The 20,975-nt window shown below is 41.4% G+C and overlaps 1 protein-coding gene across 8 annotated transcripts in view; it reads left to right on the top strand.

The window, feature by feature from the left end:
• The window catches only part of OSBPL5 (oxysterol binding protein like 5), a 172,066-nt gene that overhangs the window by 121,362 nt on the left and 29,729 nt on the right, over nucleotides 1–20,975 (top strand). For all 8 annotated transcript variants that reach the window (XM_064714826.1, XM_064714824.1, XM_064714828.1 and 5 more), the window contains 4 exons: nucleotides 5,819–5,899; nucleotides 6,556–6,657; nucleotides 8,241–8,444; nucleotides 14,143–14,227. In XM_064714826.1, coding sequence (XP_064570896.1) covers nucleotides 5,819–5,899; nucleotides 6,556–6,657; nucleotides 8,241–8,444; nucleotides 14,143–14,227 — 472 coding nt within the window. The remainder of the gene's footprint in view (nucleotides 1–5,818; nucleotides 5,900–6,555; nucleotides 6,658–8,240; nucleotides 8,445–14,142; nucleotides 14,228–20,975) is intronic.

Below are 20,975 nucleotides of genomic sequence, written 5' to 3'. Positions count from 1 at the left end.
TTTTGCATGTGAAATGGAAAACATGGAGCAGCCCTAACTTCTGTAGGTACACACAAGCCCTGAAGACACCCAGGTGCCTCACAGAGGTGAATGTGGACAGTAGTAACTCAAAGCTGATAACTTTGGGCAAGGCACAGCAGTGTAGTCATGTTGGCATAGATCATTGGTGATTGTAATTCCTTATTCTAGTATTTCTGACAAGAAAGGTGAGGGGAAATGGAGGTGCTGAAATTGAAATTAATTATTAAAAAAATTAGTAAATCTGGAGGTCCAACTGTTTTTCATTGCACACTTTTTTGTTTAATCTCAGCCTAGAGACAAAAGCTGTGCCTGTAGCTGAAGGGGAAATAAAAACTGCTTCAGCTTTCTGCTGGCACTAAGTCTATGATAGTCATGTGAAACAACTTCTTTCTCAGTGTCCAACTTCCCATCTCACCTCAAATGTTCTCTTTAAATATTCTGACCTTGCAGAAGAAATTTCCCATGCAAGGCACGCTTAAATGATCAAATGGAAATCCTGTGAGGTCTGTGAGTTTTTCTTTATTTACCATAGTTTGATGCAATGGAGCCAAGGATTCCACTAAACACCGGTATAACTTGATATTTGAAGTTGCTTGGATGACTGAATTTCACCAGTTATTTTCCCCAGATGCTGCTGTCATGTTGACTGTTTATTTGTACCGTTTGCTTTTCAGTTTGTGCTGTTTCAGAGTTGTATACACAGTCGCTGTATCTTTGTAACATTGTTGAAATAAGAGGGATCATTACCTTGGTTTTTTTTCCCAACTGGAAAGTTTCAGTTGAAGATTATTCAGCTTGCTGTAAAGCAGCATATCAGTTGAAGGGCAATCTTTCCTACAAAGGTTCTTTGTCAGTAAGAATTGTTTCACTGACTCAACTGTGCTTTGGATGAGCTGTTAATTCACAACAAAAGTAAAAAAGTTTTCAAAAAGAGATGCTTATAATATAATGAAACCAAAATTGCTTACATTTGGCTGAGATATCTGTGAATATTCACATAAGTAATAAGGAGTTTCTTAGTTGCAATGTCAAACTCAGCTATTCCATAGTTTTTATACTACTTTAACAACTTTTCTTTCATTTCTTTTATTTCTGTGTGATCGTGATTTGTAGCAATTATATGTGGAAAAGATACTGGAGAAATTACATCTGACCAAGGACATGTCACTGACTTTGTGAAGCATAACTTATGACCCCAGCTCCTTTTGTTCTGCCTTCAAATTCCCATCTGATCTTGTCTTTCTCTTGCTTGGATACAAAGAAGACGAAAGGGCAGCTTGTAAGCTGTCACTGCTGTTACCATGCAGAGCACAGCTTGAGAATGACTTTATTTAAAATCTTTCTGATTTGGAATAATTCTGGCTGTTGTGCAGCAAGGATTGCTTGAGCTAAGGAACAGGATATTCCTCTTGCTGTTGTCCTAGGCCGGGCTGGCATGCTGATGGGCTGGCATCCCCCACACCAGAGTTGATCACAGGCTGCTTTTCTGTGAAATTATTTGATTCCCCTTGGAAATGGAGTCACCAAAAAGACTCTGGATCAGAATAGCACTATTGTGAGGACTCTGCATGCTCTCTTTAAAAGCCTGGCAGAAGTGTTAGGGTATTGTGATGACTGCTAACAATCAGCAGTGAATCTCCAGAGCTCCAAGACTGAGATGAAAGGGAACAGAAACTTAACTGGGATAAAAAGTATATTTTTGAGTACAGTACAGCCCATTGTCAGCAGCAAGGTCATCACTCAGTCCTGAAAAGGACAGGTTTGATTAGAGAACTGAAAAGGGACAACAATTTCTTCTCCCTATGAGTGCTGCAGCATGCTCTGGTGAAAGTTTTTGGCAGAATAACTGACTTCCTTCTTTATGAGAACCAGTATCTGGAAAGCCTACTTACTACTTTCGTATTAGAATACTCCAGTGTGCTTTTTCTTTCTTTAAAAAGGACACAAATTCCTTAGTCTCCCATTGTACAAAGTCTCATTTGGGGCCAATATTGTTCACATATTGTTGCAAAGAGTGGGGGCCAGATTCTGGTACCCTGCACAAGCATTACCCCAGTGTCCTTGGAAGACTTGCTGTGATGACAAATGGCTTCTCTTAGTTTTCTGCCAGGCTGAGAAAGGCAGGGCAGTAGAAAGACATCATTAAATGTGCTTGGTATGTCTTAGCAATGTGAGACCCTGCTGTGTCTTGGGAATCTTTAGAGCTGATGGCCCAAATTTACTGAATCTTATGCATGCCACAAGGTACAGTCAAAACCATTAGGACAGAATAATGTAAAAATATTAAATCATATTATTTAATGCTGGGGGAACTGTCATTACTGTGAGCAGCATGGAAACCTATGGTATGCTGTCCTGAGGAGTTAGATCCCACCCGTCCTGTGAGAAAGCAGGAACTTTAGACTCAGAAACAAGATGCTTTTCACTCTGTAGATCACCAGTTTCCTTGCCAGCAAGCTGGAAGGATCAGTGGTGGTGCATCCTCATACACACAACAAGAAGCAAAGTTGGGAGGGAGAAGCAATCATTCTGCCTTGATAAAAACTAACTGGGGAACTGTCAAAAGTCCCAGACCAGGCACATCTGAAAGCTTGTCCAGGCTGCTAGTTAAAACCATGGCTTAGTTGTAGTAACATTTTCTCTCTCTTCATAAAGCATTTTGCAACCATCTCGGGGAGCTGTGATATTGGTCACACAGCTGGTAGGTACATTACAGCTTTTGGGACATAGAGGCACAGAAACTTATTTTCCCATGCCTAGAAATTCTTATATGGGCAGTGAGTACCTATGTTGCTGCTTCTTTCTCATCCTGTCTCAAGCCTGTCTTGGTGACCACCATCCCTGTGTCCCTGTTTCCCCTTACAGGCCAGGTTCACAGATTCTGCATGTTCAAATGTAGCCCACACCTGGGGAGGGAGTGCCTGAAGGAAGCAGCACAGTGGTTCAGGAGCCACCAGAGCATCCTCTAAAGCTCTTCATGCAGCTGCTTTGACTAAGTGAAGCGTCAGTATGGAATGGTTTCAGACAAGTTCCACTGTATTTATTGAGCTCCTGAAGGCTGTGAGGGTGTCGGGGGAGATTATCCCTTCATCAGCTGTTGTGTGCTGTGGTTTGATGGTGTGCACAGCAGTATTGGCTGGAATTGGGCCCCAGTGTCCTTGGTCACGGAGTCAGCTCTCCCAAAGAGTCAGAATCAGTGTCTGCCTGTGTGACCGTCCCAGGTTTAAAGCCCTGTGCTTGTTCAACTCTATTTTTAGCGTGACCCAGAGAGACTCCAAGGAGGAGGCAGGGTGGGGCTGGTGGAGCAGTGGAAGTGCCTCTGTCTGTGTCAGTGCCAGTTCCCCACGAGCTGCAGCTCTAGGCTCAGGTTTGCTGGGGTTGGAAGCCTTTCTGAATTCAGCTGCCAGTAAACTCCCCAAGCCAAGTGAGCTTAGGGGCCAAAATTTCATTCTTTATATAAGTGCTAAGGTGTAATTTTCTGTATAACCAGAAACTGTAACTTGTTTTAATTAGTTGAGAAAAAAGCATTCTCTGTATCCTGATGCTTTGCAGGCACCTGAGCAGTATTTCCTAGAATCTTGGGAACATCTGTGCTTTTGCTGCCTCTCACAATGTCTAATGAGGGCTAGTACACAGTGTTTCTCTCTGTGTCTGATCCCTCAGGCCGGAGGGAGTGAAATTACTGATAAACAATTGGCTCATAGTTGTGTCTCAAGGACACGACATTCTTCCTGCTAATTGGGAGAAAGGGGGAGAATTCTTTTGACCGATTTCAGAGGACACACGTCTCGAATCATGAAAGCATAATCTCCTAATAATTCTGAAGGATTCTTGCTCAGAGATATTTAGGCACTTGGAAAGGTTTCTTTATAGAGAAAGGCTTATAGCTGATCTCCCAAATGTCTACTACTGCCCTTTGAAATGTGACAAAGACCCTGTGGGCACAACTCTGCTCATTTGTCACATCTGTGCAATGGTCCCCACCATAAATCTTGTGGTTTTACAGTAAAGTCCAAAGCACAAAATACGAATCAGAGACTGCATTGCAGGCAGAGGAGGCAGGCTTAGCTTTCTGTGGAAACAAAACCAGCAAACACTGAATAGTTTTCAGGAGTCCTGGAGATGGCCTTTTCTTTGAGTGGATACAAGTTGACTTGTGAGCTAAATAGTCAGAACAGGGCTTTCCTTGGCCTTTGTGTGTCATCATAGCGTTTTCATTTCTCTATGTTTAAAGTACCATGTGTAGTTTTGGTTTTAGTGAAAGAGTACTACAAGGGGATGTGAGAACAAGTTATGGGTTCTACAGTGACTGTGGCTCTATTGCAAATTGCAACTTCTGCCCTGATTTCTAATTCTGCATAATCTACAAGGAGTTTTGCTCAGTTTAGCAGGCACTCTTATCTCCCATTTTTGCTCCTGCCCCTGTCTCCAAGGTATAGTTGGTGGCTTGTTTGCTGTGATCTGGTCATGCATTTCTGTGTTTTTCTCTGAGTCGTGTGAAAAGGACTGATCTGGCTGTCATTAAACACTTTCCTGGTCACACTAATGTACAGTATAGTTCGTGGCTGTAGTAACTCAAGAGGTTTCTGTGTCACTGGGAGGGAAAGAGGAAGTGTGTCTCTTCAAACTGAAGGTGCTGTAAAATTATTACATCCATTTGTGACATCAAGGAGAGAAATTCTGAGAGCCCGGTGGGTTTGTTTCACATCACAGCAGTGAATTTATAAATGGGAAATATATTTGATACATTTTTTCCTTAGTACACCTCATTTTTGTGTCACATTCATTAAATCAAGGTGGCTGAGGGCTGAGCTTTTCTTACAAAACTGTCATGTGTGAGTGGGAGAGACAGTGCCTGACCCCAAAAGATCACTGTCTGAATGCATCAGACACATGAAAGGTTGGAAAGAAGAGAGGTACAGAGAGAGAAAGTAACTTCCCCAAGGTCACATAAAAAGCAGCAGAGTCCAGACTGTACCATAATTCTTTCACCACTAACCCTGCCCAGGTTTTGTACATTTGCTGGCAGAACCTTTCCACGTGGGAGTCCTTGTTGTGAGCTGGGCTCTGGAGAGCTGCACTTTTTAAGCACCCTTTATTTTGGTAACAGTAATGCTGTCATTATGCCTAGTGGAAGTAAAGCAGTTCTGCAGCCCATCAGCACGGCCGTGAGATCAGTCTGTAGTTTCTGAAAGTGAATTTAAACAGCACTGACACTATCAAACACCATTCGAAGTGACTGTGTGTATTTTGTGCTTCACTTTGCAAGGCCAAGATGAAGGTGATTTCCTGTGTTATCTGTAACATGATTAGGTCATTTCTTGCCCACCCATGTTTTTGTACATTTCAGTCAGTGCAACAGTCATTGCCAGTAGCAAGTCTAGTTCTGAAAAATCTTTAACAAATTCCCCATAAGTTCTGTTCTAGCAATTGAAATGCTTTCAGATCTGAACGGAGTTGGACAGTTTTCAAAATTAGAAATAATTGTTTAGCTTTATGTTTTGTTTTATTGTTTTGTTGGGTTTTTTCTTTATTTTTTAACCAAGATTAATGTCTGCATGGGAGAAATACAAAGAAAATTTGGTGGGGAATTTTCCAACCAGCCATGTGTATAAAAAGAAAGTTTGGACTGCACTGTAGATATGCATTTTGTGCACCTGCTTAGTGTTCCACTGCTGAAGTCTGCAATCAGCCCTTTCATGGATTCCTGAAAGCTGTAAACAACACTTTATCAGAGAAAAACTTGAACATCTTCATGTTAACACATTCCTATTTTCTTCACTCCCCATTTTTTTAGATCGAGTATAAGCTTTGCAATGGGTCTGACAAAGAGTGTGTGTCTCCAACAGCCAAATTCATGAAGAAGGAAACACTGAAGGTATGTTCAAAGCAGCCAGGTCATGATCAGCTGACTTTCTTTTAAAAACAAATGGTACCTTCCAAACAAACCATCGGAAACAAGTCAGAGTAATTTCCCAAGACCCAGAGAAGCCTCTGAATCTTCTAGGAGTCATTAGAGGCCAAGGACATTTACAGGCTTTTATATACAGGATTAGATTATATACTGCAAGCAGAACAGATCAGTGTAATTATTTCACTGTGTTTGTATGTTCTGGAGCCATGAGGCACCTCAAGAGGATTGTAATCCTTCACTGCTCTTGTTAGGACAGACTTGCCTGAGCAATCTGAGCAAATTGTAGCTTGAACGCCTGCTTGTCTACCAAACCAAAAGTATAAATAAATGAAATTAGATACAGTTTCTTAAATTTGAGGGGTGAGGAAGGCTGGATATCAATCCTCTTTCCTTTTCCTCAAATAAAAGACAAACTAGGTTTTGTTTAATGAAACTTCAGGAGCAAAGAAAATGCTTGTTTTCTCATTATGTTTTTATTCCTCCTTGTGCTCATTTCTGGGGAACCTGTGCTGGGTCAAGTTCTTGCTGTGCTATACATAACTGTCCTTAATGCATTATGTTCTTTCCTCCCCAAAAGAGGCCATGATTACAGCTACTATATTTTCTCTGTTCTCAACCAGGTACAAAAAAAGAATTACAGGCAGGAGAAGAAAAGAGCTACCAAACAACTCTTCAGTGCTCTGAAGGATCCCAGTGTGGTGATCACAGCAGACTGGCTGAAGGTATTTGATACAGACCATTTCTTCTGAGGATGTGGGAAGAAATAAGTGAGATGTGAAGTAGTTGATGTGTCTGAGATGTATGCACTAGCACTTTTGTAAGTGAAAGACCAAATAGTTTTCAAGCTTTAACTCAAGCTTTACTTAAATAACTGCTATAAAAATAGAATTGTGGATATTTACTTTCCACCTTAACTCAGTTGGTCTGTTCCATGTCCTTAAGCAGCCAAAAGGGCTCAAAAAGGGCATGGTACAAAGGGAAGTGATGTTTCTCTCTTTGTTCCTCTCTGAAAGACTCTATTGGCCTCTTCCCATAAATGTGGTTTTGTACTGAACAGGGAATAGACTGAATAACAGCCTGAAAATGGGCAGATACAGCTTGTTCTATTGACAATTGGATTTTCTGTTGTCACAGCACAGAATGAAACATATTGTACCTGATGACAACTGCAATTTCTCCTTGTGCACAGACTCGGGTAGTGACAGCTTCTCATTGAAATCCTGAAACTTTTGTGTGGCAAAGTAAATCTGGATTGACATTGAGAGATGAGCACTGGTTTTCTCCTTCTTTGGGGCCATTTAATCTTCTCAAATAATAGTGAGGGTTGAATCTTTTATATTGGCAAAACCTAATTTTCAAATATTGCCTAACACATAGCTCTTAAGAAAAACAAAGTAACTTAAGGATCTCATGAAACAATACAGTTGCACTTGGTTAGTGGTAAAAACCTCCAACATTGTTCTGCAATTATTATTAGAGGTCAGAAAAGTGACTTGCTTATGGTTTACTTGAGAAGTTAGATTGGCAGCGTGGTCTTCCTGTAGTGTTTACTGTTAATGAAAAATAAAAAACCCAAAATACCTGTTGCATGTTTGCTGTGACTGGAAATTTCTGGTGAGCTGCAATAATGTGGTGGGCCACAAAAACAGAACACAGAAAAGACTTGAGGTTTGGCTTATGCATACTGAAGGCAGGAAGACCTTAGGCAAAATCTAACCTTACTGAGAAACTTCTCCATTCTTAAAGCTGTTATCTTTAATGTACTCTTATCAGATTTAATGTTTTCTATACAAGAGAGAGCTGCATTGAGCTCGACAGAGAAGTAAAGCAGCTGGAGACAGTACTTTTAAAAGTGGGGTATTTGACAAAACTCATTAATAGCAGTGTTCTGCAGAACACTATTAAAATGACTTATAAGTCAAGTTAGACCAGCTATAACATTTTATATGCAATGTTCTAATTGGCATGTCCTCTGTGATTATTAACAGATCACTCTCTCATGGGCCAGCAGTGCTCATTGCCTAAAAAATTAAGCAAGCTGCTAACACTGAGCTAGTAATAAAAATAGGAAGAATTCCAAGCCAGTAATAAAATTATGAAGACAAAATTCTGCTATCCAGATTTCCAAGTTTTGGGATTTTGCTGTGAGGTCCCTAGGACTGTTCAGGGAACACCATGTATGTTCCTTAGGAAGTGTATCATGGTGCAGCCTTGGAATAACCATACTGGAAATACTGTATCAATACTGAATAAACGTTGGGTTTCTTCCAAGGAACAATGTAGATGCTACTTTTTTCCTCTCCAGATTCGGGGGACTCTGAAGAGCTGGACCAAACTATGGTGTGTCCTGAAACCAGGAGTGCTGCTCATTTATAAGACGCCAAAGATTGGACAGTGGGTTGGGACAATTCTGCTCCATTCTTGTGAGCTGATTGAGAGACCCTCCAAAAAGGATGGCTTCTGCTTTAAACTCTTCCATCCTTTGGATCAATCCATCTGGGCTGTAAAGGTAACAATCCTGATGAGTCAAACAACCTCTTCGTGGTTACCAAAGTTTCTGAGTACTGGTATTGCCTAGCACTGATATTATTTAGTTATTCTGTTGCTGTTAGCAGTGGTGGATTGACTGCATAAAAAGATTAAGGATACCAAAGCTTGATCATTGAATGACATCAAAGATACATAGTCCTTGTGATTAGTTCCACAGATGTATCATTCTCAGTGTACAGATGCCTGCATAGAATGAGGAAAAAGGAAATGTGTTAGTGCAGGAAAAAAAAAGTTAAATACTTAGAACCTATATCAAGCCATGACCTACATCTTTAAAAGGAGTTGGGCATAGACACAGTTAACCAAAGTCCCCAAAACAAGGACACAGAAAGCACCAAGTGTTTCACACAAGACAGGGAGATGGTTGGCAGAGTGACAAAAAACAGGTTTATAATTTGACTTCTTTTTTTTCTAATGCCCCTGAGGTTTGGATTTGTTTGCAATGGACTTGGAACTCAGTGTTCAGCTCAAGCCTTGACTGTTGCACAAAAGCATGACTTCAGATAGCCCTTATTGTCTCTTCTTTGAAATGGAAATAGCAGGATTTTCTCCACTTCATTTTGACTTATTCTTCAGGCTGAGACAATCCCTTCCTGTACACACAGTGGCTCCTGCAGTGACCTCTGGATCTCCCTGTAACAAAAATGATTAATATTTTTTTACACTTCTTGAAATAACTCCCTGCAAATTTTAAAGAGCTGTATTCCTTTTTCTTCTTTCTTTTAAGAATGGGCAAAAAAAAAAAAAGTAAGGAATGCATATGAGCAAAGAGGAAGATCCCAGCACGTCCTGAGAGGCGCTGAGAGCCACATCTTTTGGATACCCTGAAGACAAAACTTAAATGTTCTTGTATTTGTTTCCCTGTCAAAACCAGCGACAAAACCAGAGTTACTGCAGATATAAATTCTCTAGGAGACATCACAAGTGTAAATAAGGCATTATGAGTTGATGCCTTGCTGCAAGGTAGTCAGCAGAGGGAATGGAAATGGAGAGACTCACGAGAGTGCAGTGAAAGCACTTGTCATGGCATTAGGAGTTCTGACAAAAGGGAGCAGCCCTGTGGGAGCAGATCAAGCAGACACACTCCTGCTCATCCGTGCAGTTAATTGAACAGTTTTAAACACAGCTATACAATTGCTATAAAAAGCCTTTCCATTTTTAATAAGGTAGGAGGAGAGAATTAAAATTAACCTCATCAACCAGGGGTGAGAGCTGCTGATTTCTGCCAGCAGCTCTGATTTGTGCCTAAATGCATTGCTTTTCCTTAAAGTTTCAAAGGTTTTGTTGCTGCCTCGCTTCTTATTCAGTTTTGAGAGTTTTGATGCTTTGTAAATTCAGAACATGCATCCAAGAAGGTTGTTGACGATTTACTGTCTGTCAACAAAAACCTTCCTTGTGACTTGACAGGTCAACTGAATTCTTCTGAGAAGCACAGTCAGAGGAGGTAGTGAAAAATAGAATCAAAAGTGCAGTCAAATACTGAGAGGCAGAGTTGCTGACAGATCTGAAATGTTGCACTAGGATGCCCTTCCTTTGATATGAAGCATCCCAAAGAAAGAGGAGGTTTTATCAATGTGTGTATGTATTTAAATATGTATATGTAATTCTTGTGTCTCTTGAGAAAGCTTTAAATAGAAATAAGAATTAGTATATTAAATGTGAAGGGAGTATATATCTGAAAATGTTTGTGGACTAGAGGAAGTCCAAAGAGGTTTAAATTTTAAAGTCAAAGTAATATCCTGTATCTCTTGAGATATACTTAGAAAGCCATATTTGAGCTGCATAGTAGGATGCTCCATGAAACCTGAGTTCAGCCTGGATTGTTGTGTGTGATAGATGCTTTCAGCCACAAGGTAGACACCAAAATACACATCAGGAAGAAAACCACCAGTGAGCTTCTTGATGTCAAAGTGGCTGTCTGCACTCTGTCAACAGTTTAAGGCTGAAACTGCTAAAAATACTGTTTTATTTTATGTAATTTCACAGCCTCTTTTTAAAGCAACGGGAGCAGAATTGACTGATCTACATTGGTTGTATAAAACTATGCAAAGAAGGTCTGTTTCTCATGAAATACAGATTAAGCAAAGATTAAGCAAAAGATTAAGCAAAAAGCCCAAGTTACTGTCCATCACAATGGAAATAAGATGTGGATGAACCCCTTTCATTCTTGGCCAAAATGGCTTGTGAAATTTTCAGGGGTTGTCCAGATGAGGGTTGATGGTCCAGCTTTCACTCTCATCAGTGGAGCTGCAGTTTACTCAGGGAAATTACTGAATATATTTATACATATTGGCCTGGCTGCCCAGCAGATGTTTGGAGCTAAGTGGGGCTCAGCCCTGGAACAAATGTCTGGTTCAGGCACTGCCATAGGCCTTTGATAGGTAGTACTGGCCAAATAAATTTGATGTGCAGGCATTTAACTTCAGTTAGAGCAGGACAAGATTTTGGGGCACCTTTCAAGATAAGATGTAAAGGCCATGGCTTATAGTTGAAAGCTAGATACGTGCACCAGGGTACTGGTTTTCCTATAAAGCTCTCTGAGGTCTAGAGCTGTCTTAGAAGCACATTGCTGAGGGAAAGATTTCTTTTTTCTATACTGCTTCCCTGGCTTTTTGAGAGTTTCAGCCTGAAACTCTTTTGCAGTGCACACGGATTAGACCTTTTATCCATTGGTTCCATCCAGGCCTTTGTAAACGCAAGGCCAAAACTGCCAAGGTCCCAAAATCAGCCAGCAGTGCAAGCAGCAGTTTCCCTGCATGCTCCAAATGCTTCTGCAGAGTCACTTTATCCAGTGTGTGAGGGCAGTGTGATCCCACACAGCTCCTGGGAAGAGACATTTGCTGAGGTTCCTGCAGGAGACTGGGGGATTCCAACCTAGTAATTCATGTGAGGGTGTGAGTGTAGAGGGAGCAGCACAGAGGGAGTGTAGAGCTATCAGCTGGCAGGCTTTGCCTGCCTGTCCCAAAAGATGTGCTGGAATAGGTTGTGTTTCCCTTCAAGCTTGCTCAGAAATTGGATGAACAGTGTGGTGTGGGAAGACTTTCATTATCTGCAGCCTGTTCTGACATTTATTTAGAACAATCAGTAAGTTGGGGTCAGACCCACTGCATCTGGGAAAATGTTTAATTTGAATTTTGTTGATTTGTAAGAATTTGAGTCATTCCTTTAAAGAAAAAGTTCTAGTAATGGTCTTGCACTGCTGCTTTTCTAGCTGTTATTCTGTTCCAGAATACAGTAGTTTAATCTTCATCCTTGTGGTTATCCACCATACTGTTAAGGAGGTTTTGCCCCCTTTTTTTTAAGCTTTGTTTTATGACTCTCTGAGATGTCTTGTCATACTATCCAAAACTGTCAGTCCTCTCCATTTTTCAAAGCCTAATCACCCCCTGTTTCATAGTGCTTTTTGAGTGTCAAAACAGATGTAAAGACAAAAATGATCCTATGGTGGTCCTTCCCTAGTTGTACTGCACAGGGGTGCAGCTGGGGTAATACTTTGAGTGAGGGATGGTCATTGGCATGGTGCTCAAAGGCTGGGAGGCAGAAAGCAGCATTATCTCTGCTGTGCAGATACAGAACATCATTTAATCTGGGCAGATGTTGCCCTTATTTTCATGGCCTCCTTTCTTTTCTTTTTCTGTTGGAAATGGCCCCCTCCATGCATGAATATGCCTTACTGTTGAAAATGTTTCCTTGATAGACTGACCTGGCTGCTTCTTGAGTTAATCTATGTGCCCAAATGCCTGTTAGAATCTTGTGTTATCCCTTCCTTCCCATTTCCCTTTTCTTTTTAAAATTGTTTCTCTATATCTGTACTGTTAGGCTGTGGGTTTTTTCCTCAAACAGAGCAAATATCCACCTCTGCACTAAAAACACAAGTAATGGTGTTATCAGTAGTTGTCCAATGCCCTGCTCAGCTGCAAGCAGCTGAAAGGAAAAATGCCATGGGGAATGATGCCTGATTGCATTAATGTCACAAGTAATGTCTTAAACTGCTCTGCTCTGGTTTACAAATCAAATCTCAACTTTGCCAGTCCTGACTATTAAGCCTTTAAACAGTCTTAATTTTGTGAACCTCCTGTGGGAGAGGGGAGGAGAAAAAGAAAGTAACAAGGAATCCAGTTTCTCTTGGCAGCCGAGGAACCCTGCAGATGTGAAGGCAAGAAGCTTGACTGGGGACCATTTTCTTCTTAACACTTCGTCTTCATACACTCAGATACAATTTGATGCTTTTCCTACTTTAAATTCTGTCCAAATTTTGGTTTTCTGATTATAACTTCAAAACAAAAATCCAGATAAAAGTATTATTTAGCTGAGAAGCACTTGTGTACAGGAGCAGTTTTTAATAGAAGTCACAGTTCCATGCTTACCAACTAGGAGGAGGAATCCTTCTCTCAAGGAATATGATTGGATACTCTAAAGGTCCATATAAGGGAGGAAAGTAATACTCCAACTGCAAAAATCTGCCTAGAGTTTTTCAGCATTGTGTGGTATTCTCTAGAAAGTCAAGGAAATCTGTACTGGAGCATCATCTTGCTCCCCCCTGCAGGTGACATAGTGGTCACTCAGTATTGGTGATGCTTTTATTTCTGACATAATGTCTGCATATTTGAAAAAAGATCTGCTTTTATGTTATTTGTAACAAATTGAGGAAGAGGATGAGCTGGGTCACTTTGAAAATGCAATGAAGGAGGAGAGATTTCTATTTATTTATTTTAAGTTATGGCAAAAAGTCTATACCATGAAGACTATGAAGCTGTGTTCACTGCATACAGGAACTGCTTTTTCTTAGCATCTTCTGGAGTTCAGAAGAGAAGGAAGCAGGGAGGAGATGAAGGAGGGAGCCTGTAGTTCTGCTCAAAGAAGTGTCTCATCCAGGATGAACTTTGCTTCCTTGGGCATCATTTCTGGAGGGTCATGCTGAAAGCATGGTGGCAGGATGTTTACGAGACACTTTTTATTTTTTTTGCCACAGCTTCCAAATGAAAGACAGCATAAAATGAGCAAAGCCTGAAGTGGCTGTCACCACAGGCATGACAGCCTAAGGGTTCTCTGGATTTAAAGGTGAAGGATTGCAACCCAGTAGAATGTGCCCTTGCTGGGAAACCTTTGGTCCTCAGTCTGTGGTTTTTCCATCTTCACCTTTCCCACAGACTCAGGATGGAGTTTCCCTTTTGTTTACTTCCAGGAGAGCTGCTGTTGCCTCTCTGTTGGAGGCACTCCGGGCACGAGGTGTGGCTCTGTTGCTTGTGGTGGTGAGTGAAGTGTGTTTCATGTGAGTGTGTCTGGCTGCCAGCAGACTCCACATGCATCTCATGGGGCAGTTCCTTCTGGTGCATGTGGTGTTGTACAAAGGTTTGACTGATTTTGTCCCAAGTGGCAGCAATAAGATCTTTCCACTCTTGCATATCAGAGTAAACACAGCAGGTTTTGGGCTGAGCATAGGTTAGAGCAAGCCCCATTACCATAGGAGCTCATTACTGCCTTAGAGCTGCAACAGCAGTATCGTGATTAATAATGAGTCTCTCCAAATTATTCATCTGCTCCTGCCTTTTTTCCTATCACAAACATGTCCACTCTGCCTGGGAAGGGTGGAAAGGCATTGAACAGTCCATTGCAGCTTCCATGCCTTACGTCTTTCTGTCTGTGTGCATTTCCAGGGACCAAAGGGAGAAAACGTCGGTTCGATCACTCAGCCTCTTCCCAGCAGCTACTTGATTTTCAGAGCAGCCTCCGAATCAGATGGTAAGTTTGGGGGTTTGTTTGCTTTCTCCAGATAGCAGACTCCCTGCTAGTTAAGAAAACAGCTTGATTTAAAAAAAATGTGTATAAAAGAAGAAATGGTGGTTCACCCAGCTTGAAAGATTGCTCTTAGCAATGGTCAGAATAAGTCAAGCAGAGTTCTGGCACATTTCATTGCCCTCACTGAACAGCCACTTCTCTGGCCTTGTGTATGGAAGAAGGACTTAGGCTTCTCATTGGGGAAAACCATTAAGTCAGTGTAAACTGAAGGGTAGAAGTCCCAAAACTGATATGAAAAGGGCTTTGTGTCCTCAGTTGAGCAGAGACTTCATTGTCTTATCTGCCTACATCATACTCTGTTGGATGAAAATGGCATGGTAATATTGAAGAGCTGTCAGTAGGTGCCTTTCAGCCGCCTGAATTTTGCTGTAAACTATTTGTGCTGTGGTTTGCAGTATAGCAGGCCCACATGCTGTTGACTCCACATGTAAAATACCATTCTGGGAATTTGCAAAATTATGGAAGGTAAATTTAGGTCAGTATATAACCGACATGCCAGCTTGCTATGTGAAAATCTCTATAAATTACTTCAGAGGATGTAAAATATCAGTGATTTATAAGTAGATAAGAAGATTAAAACCATGCTTTCATTCCATTTGACCTTCAGACTACTCTAATTTTTTTTTTAATAGCAAATTAACCTAGGCTGTTCGTTTTACAGATATTTTTCATCTACCCCACTAAGGGGGCTCATCTATCCCATATGTTCCTTTGGGTCTCATCTAGAGTAACTTTAGGGACATAAGGACTTCTTGAGGAGTGAAATGGGCTTTGAAAATAATGTCCTTCTATTCCAGTGATTAGGCTTTACATTTTCCTAAGAGATGGAAATGAAACAATGCAAATGCACCTTTGGCATAACACTTAGAATAGGAGGAAACCTTCCTTCATTGCAGGCTTCTGTGCTATTTTCCTCCTGCAGTGAAAGGAGGACAGTTCATGGTGAGGGACACCATCATGACATTGAAAACTGCATAGAAACACATCTATTTCCTGAAATAGTCTAAAAGTCTGCTTTTGTAGCTTATTTGTGTAAAGGAATACAGGGTTCTAACCTGGCTCCCAATATCACCTGCCTAGAAAGAGATAGATTGATGCAATCATCTCTTATGGGGAAAAGTAATCCTGTAGGGTAGAGCTGCTAAATTAGAGGCATTTCAAACCCTGGTTATACACACAGCCCACAGAACAGATACACAGAACAATCCCACAGAGTTCTTAGGCAACCAAATAGCTTCAACAACTGTCTGTCAATCCAGATTTTATAAAATACTATTTCCTTAGAGACCCATGCACTTGTCTTTCCACTAGTTTAATTATTAATGATTAAACCATAGAGACAGAGACCTGTGGCTGAGCTTCTACTCTCTCTTTTTATTATGTCTGCCATAGGCCAGTTACACGGAGTAGAAGAGCTTTAGATTTGTTCTAACTAACATTAAGTTAGTTATTGCTCCTAAGGTAGGAATAGCTCCCAAGAGATCATCAGAGGTAAGGCTTTTCTAGCTGTGATCTCTCGGTCTGGGTCATACATACAACACGAGAATTTTCAGTGTTGAAATACCTGTGGGAAGTTTTCTGCCCAGTGAATTATTACGTGTCTCCAGTGTCAAAAGAGCTTAAAATAGTGAGTTACTGGAACACATTTTGAGAGCCAAGATTCTTGGGAGCATGCAGAGGCAAGGCAGATCAAAATAGAGTTACTTTCGGTTTGTGTGATTTTCCTTTATTTTGCTGCTTCTCTCCAGTAGGATCCTAATGTTAGATGGAAAGCTAATGTGATCAGGGGAAGGAGGAAGAACTGAGGTGCCTCTCAATCAAATACCCTAAATGTGTATGTATAAAGTAACTAGGGCCTTTGATTCAAGACAAAATACAAGCTCTTGAACAGCACCAACAGTGCTCTAGAGCCACCTGTTCTAGGAGCACCCACATTATCCCTGGTAGATTCTGAGTCGGATGAGGTGATCATGAAAGCCAAAGCTTTGAGATCTGTCTATTTAGCAGTGGACTTCACAAAAAAATAAAAAATTGATACTCAATTGCACCAGAAATATTAGCATGAAAAGTGGTGTAATTTTCAGCTGAATGAGAGTATTTGACTTCCCAGCTGAGGTCAGTGAGCTGTGGAAATTTGGCATCTTTTGTGTAGGAAGGGCAGGATGTGAATCTCCAGACAAGAGGGAAGAACAGCTTCCTCCCAAACACGTCCTGACAAAGGGCCGAACATGTGTGTCATACATGGAGATGAGTGACTTGGAGACAGTATTAATGTCAGTAGGTCATGTAAAACATATGCAGACACAGACACAAGGAGCAGAAACTGCTACGTGTAAAGAATTCTGTATAAACTGCAGGAAATTAAGGCTTGTACTTTGCAGTTTATATGGTTTGATTTTAAGTTCAGAGCACAGGACTGAAATGGTTTTAGACTGTTACATTGCTTCACCTATTGTAAAGAGGCATCTTCAAAAGGGTGTTCCTGAGTTTGTTTCATTTCTTTAACACACTGGACAAACCTAGAGGATGCAGGAAAGACAGGAGATTGAGGTAAAATGAGCTAAGCCAGCTGAGACAAATGAGGCAGGTGGGATCTGGGCCCTTGTGTATATTTGAAGTGTTTTCACATCTCCCCTGTAGGGCAATACTGAATGAATCTACAGCATCTCTGAAGAGGTGTTCTCGTTGTGTTCTTCTTAACACAGTCTCCCATGTTGGTAGTGGAAAATAAACAACAAAGCATTTGGCAAATATAACTAACTCGTGGAGGCTTCTGACTTGCTGGGAAATACTGAGTTGCTGCATATGTTAGATGTGCAGTTCAGCCATCCTGGCAACTCTGTCATGATCAGCAGTTACATGGCCTACTTTTTCTCTCAGCATTTCAGAATCCCCACTTTCCCCTCTGCTGTACCATCTGTGACAGGCTGTTGGTAGGATTTAAGGTCATGACTTCTGGACAATCTGCAGAACCACTGCCCAGCTACAGCAGATTTCACATTCACAGACCAGGGCTGCAGTCTGCTTTTTGATGTGTTTTAAATATCAACCTCTGGAAAGGTCATGTCAGCCTACAGGGATCAACCTGTACAAGTGCATGGTCTTCTTTCTTACCAGTTTCAAAAAAGACTGCTTTTTCTGAACCAGTGACTGTGGCTACATTTCAGATTTGTGTTGAGGAGTGACTTAGAATTAGTAGTTTAAATCTGTTCCAAGCTTCCTGCCCAGACCATTCTGGAGCTGCCCCTGAGATCTAATTAATGTGTCCTAAGCATTTTAAGTCTCACAGTGAGGATCTCCACTGTGCCATGGGCCCTGCTGCCACAGGGTGTATTCCTACTAATGGAATTCAAAGTGGCAGATTACCAAGAGTTGAAATCTGAACAGTGGAATTGTAAACCACATTTACATTTTATTCCTTCTGTCTGCCCTCTCCTTCAGGTATGCTTTGGGTAGCTTCCAGTGCCTGATGTGGATGCAGTTGTATGGAAATCCTGATGGATTACAGTGTTGTTTCTTTTCTAGGCATCTGGCCCTTCCCCCCGAACTGATGCTCTCATCTGGGGAGGAAATTAGGTTATTGAAATAAGGGTCACGCACAAAAGCAAAGAACCACAGGGAAGATTGCAATTTGAAACCAATTTAACAATGAAATACATCTCTGGGTCTTGGCAGCTCTGGAGAAAATAGAATATCTTTTTAGCTTTATGTCTGTGTTTCATATTGCTTAGACCTTTCACAGTGGTTTAAAATCCAGGCTTCTGCAACAAGATTTCATTAAGTTCACTGCATAAATTGCACCTGCAGCTAATTGAGAGCTCACATCCTTGCATCTTGACAGCCAAAGTGGGAGAAATCATGCACGCAGGCACCCAAGTGGTACAGCAAAATAAGCAGTCAGCTGAACACGATGACCTTAATGTTCACTGACTGAAGCAAATCAGCCTCTTCTCACCATTCGTGATTTGTGTGCACTTGAGCAAGAATTCATCGTTTCCAGGTGACAGTCTACTTCAGGTTGATTTTTAAAAGCGTCTATCTTGTAAGTGTGAGGCATGAGGCCAAAGCTGGAGGACTTTAATAATTCAAGAAGAATAATATTCCCTTAGTGATGTCTCTCTGGAGGAATGTGTGGTTGCTCAGTGTGAGCCTTTTGAAGTCTTAATTGGCAAGAGATTCATCCCAGGTGTTCTGAAGCTACAGGAATGCAGTGGAAAAGAAGTATAGTTCCAGACTGATATTTCTGTGTGTAAGGGTGTGATTCCATCTAGAGCAGATTCTTCTTTCTGGTGAGTGCTGAGAGAACATTGGCTGCGTCCTCCATGACCAGCTGCTGCAAAATGTGACAGATAGACTTGGCACATCAGATTATGAGCTCTTCTAGGTGAGTGCAAAGAATTTCAAAACTGAATAGCTTAGTGTTTTCAGTGCTGCCTGGTTTTGTCCTGTGAGATATTTTTGTAATTTTAGATCTCTTCAAAGACTAGGACAGAGTCAAGTTTTTCTTTGAACTGAACCTAGGTTAGCAGCATAAGCACCTTCTGTTGTTTTGACTTTTTTTTTTCCCAGGAGGGAGAAGAAATTATTTTTGTCTCTTGGTTTTAGTAGTTCCTTTTGTCTGTGAAAAAAAAAAAAAAAAAAAAAAAGAGTTGGTGCAAGCACATGCCTGCTGCTATTCAGCCTTGCAGCCTCCACATTTCTTCATGGTGCCTGCAGTGCACTGCTGACCCAGGAGGTGTCCTGCAAGGAGCCATAGTGATTCCTGTTTGCACCTCAAACCAAGGGATCAGGACCAGCCAGCCTGGTCCTGCTTGACCAACCTGATCTCCTTCCATGGCAAGGTGACCTGCTTAGTGGATGAGCCCTGGAACAGGCTGCCCAGGGAAGTGGCGGAGTCAACATCCCTGCAGGTATTTAGAAGACATGCAGATGCAGCACTTTGGGACATAGTTAATGGTGGACTTAGCAGTCCTGGGTTAACAGTTGGACTTGATGATCTTAGAAGTATTTTCCAATGTAAACAACTCTCTGTCTCTATATAATTTGATTTGAGAAGAGCTTAAAAGCTTGTGGGGAGATTCTGCCACAAGCTGACAATACACATCTGGGTTTTTCTTCAGAATTTAAACATATGCTTCATTTAGGCCACAGTGTGTGAAAAATTATAACTGATAATTGATTGCACTTTTTGCATTGCCACTTCAAACCTCCTAAAAGAATATTATTGTAACTTTTTTTTTTCTTCCTTCATATGCACCCTTTTGGGCTGCCATTCCTCTCTGAAGGAACCCAGATCTTACATTATTTTCTGATCTAATTACCCTGTATATAAAAAGCCCTTTTTGAGTCACCCACTCAAAATTAGAAGATGTGAGAATTGAGGTAGCCATGAAGCCTTCATGCAGTACCGTCACTGTAGGCGACAGCCTTTAATTATGTGACCACATTCATTTCTCCCCTTCTGCAGCTCCTGAGGGAGTGAGTAGAGTTGTCAGGTAAGCAATTAAGTAATCCAAATGCTAGCATTTTTATATCATCTCCACAATCCAGAAGAATACAGCTCAATAGAAAGGTCACTCAGATGTAAAAACATTTCCTATAGGCCTTTAGCAAGGAAACAGGTTTATCTTGTGTGCAATCCCTGTAATTAAGAGAGTATAATTTTATGGTTTTATGCTGCAATTAACACACCATTGACTTGCAGAGAATGTAACCTTTTTATTTGCAGAGGTAAGCCCGTGTTTTCCATCTGGGTTGGTGGCATGTGTTTGTTTGGATTCACAGCACCACCTGATGGCTGAAGGCCCATTTCTGGGCTTGGGGATCTTCTGCATCCCTTCGGTTCGGTTTCTGTTAGAAATGAAAACAAGGGTGTACACTGATGCCATTTCTGTGTGCTGCAGGGCACAAAGAATGCTGACTGCTGATGCAGAGCAAGTTCCTCTAAAGCTTTGTGTATCTGCCTGGGACTATTAAAATGAATATTTAATGTTTTGGGTTTTTTTTTTTAATTTAAGCTCCTTGAATAAGGCTTCAGAAAAGACTCAGGTTTCTCATAACACCTTCCAGGGAGTTATCTGAAGAGTTGGAAACCCTAGATGTATTGTGTAGAAATTTCCTGTGGTGATGCAGTGAACCCCCAAATGTTCGACCAAGCCTGTAAGGTCATGGCAGCACCAGTGAACCCCTGTGGCAGAGTGGTGGGGGTAAAAGAGCTGCCCATGGGCCATGGCCAGCATCGGCTGCTCTGTCTCCATCCCCAGGGAGGGGGATGTCTGAGGGAGACTTGGGGCCACCCTTGCCTCAGCCATCACAGGGTAATGAGCATACCTGGGAGCTGCAGAGCACTGAGATGACCTCAGTGCTGCCTCAAAGAGCTCATGCTGCTACAAATCAACCTACCTGTCAAAGCACCTGATTTTAACAGCCTATTTAATACAAAAATATCTTGACATATGCAGCATTTCCAAATGTCAAATCACAGAGTTCTCACTCTGCGGAACTGGAAAAGAAAAGCAATTTTAAAAGCAGAGGAGAGTCAAGTCAGGGAGCCTGAGCAGGAGTGTGCTCCCTTGTGAGGCACAGCCTGAAACAGATTTGCATAGTGGTGGGTTTGGGGGACAAGGAATATGTGGGAGGAGGTGGATTTGTGCTTAGTGCAGCCATTAACTCTAATGGGTTATCCATGCAA

This window comes from Zonotrichia leucophrys, chromosome 5 (genome assembly GCF_028769735.1).
Source record: "Zonotrichia leucophrys gambelii isolate GWCS_2022_RI chromosome 5, RI_Zleu_2.0, whole genome shotgun sequence".
Classification (NCBI taxonomy): domain Eukaryota; kingdom Metazoa; phylum Chordata; class Aves; order Passeriformes; family Passerellidae; genus Zonotrichia; species Zonotrichia leucophrys.
This window is presented reverse-complemented; position numbering and strand designations above follow the sequence as displayed.